Source organism: Triticum aestivum, chromosome 1A (genome assembly GCF_018294505.1).
Source record: "Triticum aestivum cultivar Chinese Spring chromosome 1A, IWGSC CS RefSeq v2.1, whole genome shotgun sequence".
Classification (NCBI taxonomy): Eukaryota; Viridiplantae; Streptophyta; class Magnoliopsida; order Poales; family Poaceae; genus Triticum; species Triticum aestivum.
Genome location: NC_057794.1, coordinates 470,122,094 through 470,129,843, shown reverse-complemented (window position 1 = coordinate 470,129,843; position 7,750 = coordinate 470,122,094). Strand labels below are relative to the sequence as shown.

Below are 7,750 nucleotides of genomic sequence, written 5' to 3'. Positions count from 1 at the left end.
CTGTCAATTGCAAAACTATTGTCATAACCAAAAGTGCCAGCTAGTGATTCTACCCTCGAGCCTTCTATCTAAGTTTCGACGATACATAAGAGGGTAGGGGTAAATTTGTTCACAAACTCGCGAACCTCTCGAACTGTCGCGGCTTTACCCACGCCCCGACGGTTCCAACATAGAACACTCATTGGACCCGGCGGTGCTCCTCGAAGGAGCCCGCCAAATTCTTCACAGTTGATGCTGACACGTCTGAGTCTTCTCCCGCCTTCTTGGTTCTCTTCAGGTCCCTATGTGGTGGGGGGCTGGCTGCTGTTATACCCGCATGCACAATCGCAAGTGAGTTAGCATCTGCATGTGCCGTTTCTGAATTCTGGCGAGGCATGGGGTGTTTGGTTCCCAGCTCGGCTCCCGCGTTCCTCTTCCTGCTCCAGTCCTCCATCTCTGCGTCGCTAGCCGCCTTGCTTGGGTCATAATCCTGGGCTGTTCCGTGCACCTGTCTCTCTATCATAACATCTCTGCCCTCCTCACATCGGCCACTTGAGCGCCCCCCAACACGGCCACCTCTGCGGCCACCTCGCTGGCTACGGCCTTCTCCCGGGCCCCTTCCATTGCGCATGACCCAGTTAGCTCGGAGATCCTTGAACACAGGGGCTGACGGAGGGTGAACGCCACTGCCGTGTTCCTTAAACTGGTGACCAAGCATACCACATACAGCACACCAGTCGGGAAGCCTCTCGTACTTGACTCTGTATATCTGTCTCTTCCCCTCCCTAATCATAGAGACCGCATTCTTTAGAGGGTTGTTGACGTTGATTCTAACCCACACTCGCTAGAAGTTGCCGACAAAGTCATGTGAGTTAGGTTCAGAGAAGAGAACCTCTCCCACTTAAGCTGCCAACGGAGCCACTAGATGGGCATACAACTCTGGTACATCATGGATTTGGATCCATATGTTGATTGTCTCAAGTTTCATAGTGGACGGCTTCATTATCCCATCATATGGCAGCAGAATCACCGCATCTTCCCTGAAATTCCATGGGCCGTCGTTCATAACTCTCTCCCAATCACCTAAGCAAGTGAATGTGACCGTATACAAGTTGTCCTCCAGAGGCTTGAACCCGGCCTCCTGCGCAATATCCCATGCCGATCTCATGTTTCTGAAAAACCAAGTCTGGCTGTAGGTTTTGAAGGCGTTAAACCTAGCTAGGGCTACCCATCTTGGCCCCTCCGGCGGCACAGGTTGCTCATCGAAGACCACGTCGTCCAAGTCCTCCTTCTTCAATCCCAACTCCTTCATCAACTGCTCGACATCACTGATCCCGGAGGAACTAACTCCGGAATTCTCCATGAATACTCTCACCCGAAGAACAAATCGGGTAACTTGATGGGGAACCCTAGTTTCCGCCGCCCCCTTCCTTGCCACGGGCGAGACGGCAACCCTAGGAGGCCGCCCCCTCCTTGCCGCGTCGAGAACAGGGTTTGATCGGTGGTAGGGAAAAAAGCTCGACGGCGGCGAAGATCGCCCCGGGAGAACTCGGCGAAACCCTAACTAGAGGGAAGTATTCAGTATCAGGTCCGCATGCAGATGAGCTCGCGTGCAGAGATGGATTTTCGAAAAAAAGGAACCTACCGAAATCTCCACAGTTGGGCCGAAAAAGTCCAAGATCAAGAGCTGCACTGGGCCGGGCCTGCTCGCAAGATTATAAGTTGGCGCACCGCACCGCACCTCCCGGACAGCGCTAAAAACCGCTCTCCCCACCCAATTTCCCCTTCTTCTCGGTGGAGGCGAACGACGAACCCTAACCGCGCGAGGAATAAGGAATGCCCAGACCCGCAAGGTACGCTCACCAAATCCCACCGAAATTTCCAGTCTGCAATCCAATCGATGGTTTGTGTGTGGGGTGGGGGTGGGGGTAGCGGCCGGCGGTGGTGATTCGTGACGGACTTTTTATCCTAATGCATAACCAATTGTTCGCAGGACGGCGACGATGGCGGCGGTTCGGTGCGCGGCGAGGAGCCTCGGCGGCTCACTGCTCCAGCGAACGCAGGCGGCGGTCGCGGAGGAGGGACGCCGGCTCGTGCCAAGCAGGTTCATGCGCTCCCGCCAGCTCTCCACCAAGGTATCTGAACCAAAATTTGCATATTTTTTCACATGATCTATCTCACGTCATCCACGATGTAGCCAGCCATAATCGAATTCTTTGCAATCGAAACAGCAGCATGCGTGTGTCTCTTGTATTGGCTACTACTAGAAACAAGAGCAAAGTTACTTACTTAGCGTCATCATGTATACCAGTACTTGTTTTAACCTGACCTGAACCTATACATCCTGACCTAGTGCTGCTTGTAGCAACAGGAGGTACTGCATGCTAATCATATCATTAGGCAACCTTATCGGTTGATCTGATCATGAATTTTTATGCATAAGATCGATTGATGTTGTGTTGCTGATGTTTTGATATCTTGAACCATCTCCTCTTCTTCTTGCTTCACTTACTAGTTAGTACTCCCTCTGTAAAGAAATACAGAGTATAAGATCGTTTAGGTCACTATATTAGTGATATAAACGGTCTTATATTTCCGTACTAGTCAATAGTTTGTTTCCAAAGCACACACGCACACACTGCCAATTGATCCACTAGCCCAACATGATTTATGTTTCTCACGACATCAAGGATCGATGTAGCCTGTGATAATTGAATTATGTGCAATTGAAACAGCAACACACATGTGTCTCTTGTATTACCTACCATAAAAAATGAGCAAAATTACTTGCTTATCATGGTCATACTAGTCTAACCTGACGCCTGACGAACTAGCAACAGGACTACATTGGAATCATATCACTAAGCAACCTTATTTTCCTGGTTGATCGGAGCATGACTTTTTACTCACCCCTTTAGCAAATACTCCGTTATTACTTGTCGCTCAAATGGATGTATCTAACATTTAAATACATCTAGATACATTCATTTGAGCGACAAGTAGTTTCGGACGGAGGTAGTAATTAATTGCATCACATAAAGATGGATGTTGCTGTGGTTTCGCATCTTCTTCTGCTTCATGCACATCCTAGCTAGTATGATTCTGTGACATCATTTGTCCAAATCGGGCAAGTGTGATTCTGTGACTAGTAGCTACACGTGCACCATGCTTTCTTAACTGACAGACAAGACATTATCCTTCTTAATTATTTACCAGCCACAGTCAGCGCTTGTACTTAATGATTGATGATGCAAAGTGTGTATAAATCCAGCATGCTGGCAAGATCCCGGAGGAACTGGAGCCGTCTGAAGTGGACGCTCAGTATAAGCTGGCGAGGGCGAAGCTGGGTGCAACGTTAGATAAGTTGGAGAAGGAACAGGCAGATAAGACTATGTTGTACGTAGAGGATCAAACTTGATATATGTTGTACGACAGGAGTTGGTACATATATTCTCATTTGACCTACCTCGTTCTACCTGCAGGCGCTTGAAATCCATCGGACGTGCGGTTGACGGCGTGATCAATGGAGTTGTCAAGTTGGCAGCTTTCTGTATGGTTACTGCTGTTGCTTTTGGTGGCGAAGGGGTAGAAGCACAGGCTGTTACCAAGGGAAGCCAGTGAAGACAAGATGGAACAATGAGAACCAAAGATGGCCCAGCTTGTTTTAAGTTCAATTATGACCTCTGCAGTTTGGCTATCATGTTATTATATCTCTTATCTGTCTATCTAGTGAGTACTGTAGATTGATCCGAACATACTTGCGTAACTGGTATGGTCACTGGCATGCATGGTTGGTGTTATTGGCTTCTGTCTTGAAGTGATTGTAATCAACTTAGAAGTGTTCACTTTCTGAAACTAATTGTGTGACGTCTTGTACAGATACTTTCAGTTCATGACTGCCCTGTTTTTTTTTCTCCTGTCGTCAAACTGTGGGCTTGTCTTGACCTAGTCATGTCCAAGTGCCTTTTATCTATGAAGCACCGATACGGCGACACCGATACAGCGATACGGGATACGGCAATTTCTAGAAACATCAATACGTCGATACGGCAAGTATATATATATAATTAATAAAATGACATGTAATAAAGGCAAAACATAATACAATGTGTGAGATGAGATCAAAATACTAGCCCATTGGTTGCAGCCAAGCGCATAGGATACAGGACACGACAAGCAGCCAAGCACGGACGCGACGCAATCATACCTTGTTGTTGCTGGCGACATGCGTCGGCGACAGGGAAGACTCAAGTCACTCCATGCGGCGGCAAGGCGAGCCGGCAGGGTGGAGAGGCGATTCAAGGCGGCGGCGGCAACGAGCTACTGCAGGCGGCGGCGGCGGCAGCGCACTGCCTGCTGTCGCCAGATCCAATCCTTCGTGGTCGAACAGACAGGAGAGAACTGATGTTAGGTTAGGCTTGTGGGCTTCTATTGGGCTCAAGGCTGCCGGCGACGTGCTTGCCGTATCCCGGCCGTGTCCACAGCGTGTCGCCACCGTATCGTGTTTATTTTCTTTTCTTTTTAAATCAAAAATCGGGATACTTCAGCGATACCTGTATCGGAGCCGTATCAGGCGTATCGAAGTAGCGGCCACGTACAGTACGCCGATACAGCTAATCTTGACGTATCGGTGCTTCGTGGCCTTTTATGCACATGAGGTTATTCATTTAGCACTCACTTACAAAACTGTTCAAAAACAAATGGAGCAACCTTTCCCTTTAAATGAATAAATAAATAGAGACGCCTAACAAAGAAATGAAATTTGAGACCACCAGCGTCTCTGCAGGTTTGCTCCAGATTTTTGTGATTTGTTCTAGATTTTTGTTATCTGTATTTTTTTTTGGGAAATTTGAGGATTTGCCACGCCTTTAATTACACTTTGAGAATTTGCCCCCGTTTACCCTATAAAAGGATTTGCCATGCATTTGCTGTAATATTGAGGATTTGCCCTTGACGAGACGGGCCACGGCAAAATGACCAACAAACCCTTGTGTTGATCTATGTGAGAGGCAGCCAAAACCCCGATCGTTCTGTCCCAGATATCACACTCGTCTGCTACGATTTAGGCGGCAGCGGCGAAGGTGACCTCGATCTCCACGACGACAGCGGCGGCGCCCGCGGCTGCAACCTGATAAGATGTGGCACTATATGCCCTTCCTTCGACCATCACCTGCTCCCCCAAGGTCGTTGTTCCTCTAGTGCAACATGGCAATACGTCCATCTTTTGCCTTAGTATGTGTCTGAACCAACTCCTAGATTTATTCCCAAAACATAGTTAATCAACAAACTCAAAAAAAAGCATCTCTAGATTTTCTGCAAAATCAGAGTCCTGCCATTATCTCCCACTTGATTGTTAACTAGTAAATGCACACGTACGTGTAATCTTAGGATTTGTTTTTGTTTCTTCTAGTTAGAAGTCATATATTTATCATCATGTTGAGGGTCTAATGATGTAACGAAGTCCCACTAACTGAAATTCATGCAAACATAATGTAGTATACTACTTGACCTACAATTCTCAGTGTAAATTTACAAATACAATATACGTCGTCTACTATAGTAAACCTTGATAAGCTTAAACTACCGATCTTTATACAAGACATAAGAAACATCTGACACTAAGTAATGAATACACATGAATTTAAAACATCAAGCAAGAAAATTACCCATTATTGTTAGATTAACTCTACCTTTTATTAATCCACAACTGATTCCTCTTAAACCTAAAAAATCATCAAAATCTTCAGTGTCTGCATCCCCTATTCCTATTTGCCGCTGCGGTCAAGCTGTGATGTTTGCGTCCTCTTCATGGGCCAATGTTGCCAAAAACCTCCCATGTTTTCGTTTACTGAGTTGTGGTGTTTGCAGACCAAAATTATGGCAGCAGCTGCGCTTGCATTATGGGTGCAACAACAATGGCAGCGTGAGGACAAACCTGAATCTTCTTTAGAAAACTAGCACCAAAAGGCATTGTCTATCTCACACCACCAGCGTCAACTCCATCTCTTCATACAAATGGGTTAAAAATTATACAGAATCCTATGTGGTTAATTGTACAGGCAAGTAACCAGATGGGGGGAGGGCACATACCTCATCCTTAAGCTGTGAGAGGGCAAAAGTTCCAACTGATCCACTACCCGGCTGCTATCAAAAGTTCCAATTAAGTGCTGAAAGTTCTTGTTTTATGGAGCATCATCTATATGAGAATGTAGTGACCCGGCGTGAAATCGGCCAAGTCTCCGTGTATCGGTACCATCCCAAGATCATGCCGGCACACAGTGCATTGATGAAAATTTCAAAGTTCAACCACACCTGATTTATTACATGATTCTCATATAGTTTTTATTACAATAGAATAAATTCGGTCGAAGGCCGACTCATGAGGAAAAATTAAATGCTGCGGAAACGTAGACGATAAGCGAGTCCATCCGACTCCATAGGGCAATCACCGGGCGTGGATCGTAGCCTCACTCCTGATCGGAAAACTCCTCTGCAACATGAGACGTTGTAGCCGTGTAGGTCAGCATTTTGAATATGCCGGCAAGTCATAGAGAAAGACAATAATAACAATGCTAATACTATATACAATTTGGCTGTGGGGCTCTAAGGTTAAGTTTTTGCGAAAAAGCCAATTTTCCCTACAACAAAAGGACTTGTTTGCAGTTACTACAAAATGTTGGTTGTTAATGAGATGGTTCCGCCAACCAGTGTCTCATACCCGAAATCATCATAACCCATCAATTTATTATGTTTGGTGTTGAGATTTCAGAAATACTCCAATTCCAGAGGCTCAGTTGTCTGTAACCGGTGACATGGCTAATCGATTAGATTTCACTCTCCAGAGTCTTGTGCACTTTACCCGCAAGAATCGTTCCCTCCTTTATGTCCTCGCACTGCCTGCTGTTTGAAGACGGGACGAACGAAACAAGGTCTTTCGTAGAGATCCTCTGGGCCACTGCCGGTGCCCATCCATGTCCTACCGCTCTTCTACATCTGTTGGCACCGTCCGTCCAGATTCACGCCTAGGGTCGACCAAGCTAGAGCCCATAATGGCCTGCAGCTCCACATGTAACACTACAAAAAAATACACTTCTGTGATGATACGTGTTTGTCATAGTAGGTCACGTTTTCTGTCATGCATGTACATCCATGACGATTTTATGACAGAATCAAGATAGTCATACCTGTGCTGTTGTAGAAGTGTTCCATGACATTACCAAAATTATCATCACGGAAGTGTCCACTTCCATGACGATAAATCGCGCGTCACAGAAGTGCTTTTGTCAAGGGTGACCGACACTTGGCATCCATTGTAATGGATCGTTGTTAAGCTATCGGTTCCGGTTTTGGATCCGATAACCTGTTAACAGCCCGGACCAATGGGAAATTTCCACGTGTAAAATTCTAATTGGCCGGAGGAAACACGTGTCAGCTCGTTAGTGGGTCAGATAGGCGCCTATGATATGTCTACACGTGCGACGGCCCACCACTGGCCCATTTAGATTACAAAGGCCGGCCGGTTTGACTTGGTCAAAAGTTAGCGGGCTGGCCCATGAAAAGCCTGTTAACGGTCTCTTCGCAAATAGCCCATTTTACGGCCCGTAACTCACGGCCTGTTAGGGCCTACCCGAAATCGGCCCAATAACGTCATGTGGACCGTCGAATATAACACTAGCTCGTTTCACTTTCGACCCATGTATGGCCCACAACGTCTTTCGGCCCATATGAGGCCTTCGTATCTTTAGGCTTTTGGCACTGTTAGTGGCCAGGT

The 7,750-nt window shown here is 46.7% G+C and overlaps 1 protein-coding gene across 1 annotated transcript; it reads left to right on the top strand.

Annotated features, from left to right (window-relative positions):
* Positions 1-1,702: 1,702 nt before the first annotated feature.
* Positions 1,703-3,859, top strand: LOC123150128 (uncharacterized). The gene is made up of 4 exons (XM_044569962.1): positions 1,703-1,832; positions 1,973-2,114; positions 3,251-3,375; positions 3,462-3,859. Exons 1-4 carry the CDS (start codon positions 1,816-1,818, stop codon positions 3,598-3,600), a joined length of 423 nt encoding a protein of 140 aa, XP_044425897.1. The 5' UTR covers positions 1,703-1,815; the 3' UTR covers positions 3,601-3,859.
* The last annotated feature ends 3,891 nt before the right edge of the window (positions 3,860-7,750 follow it).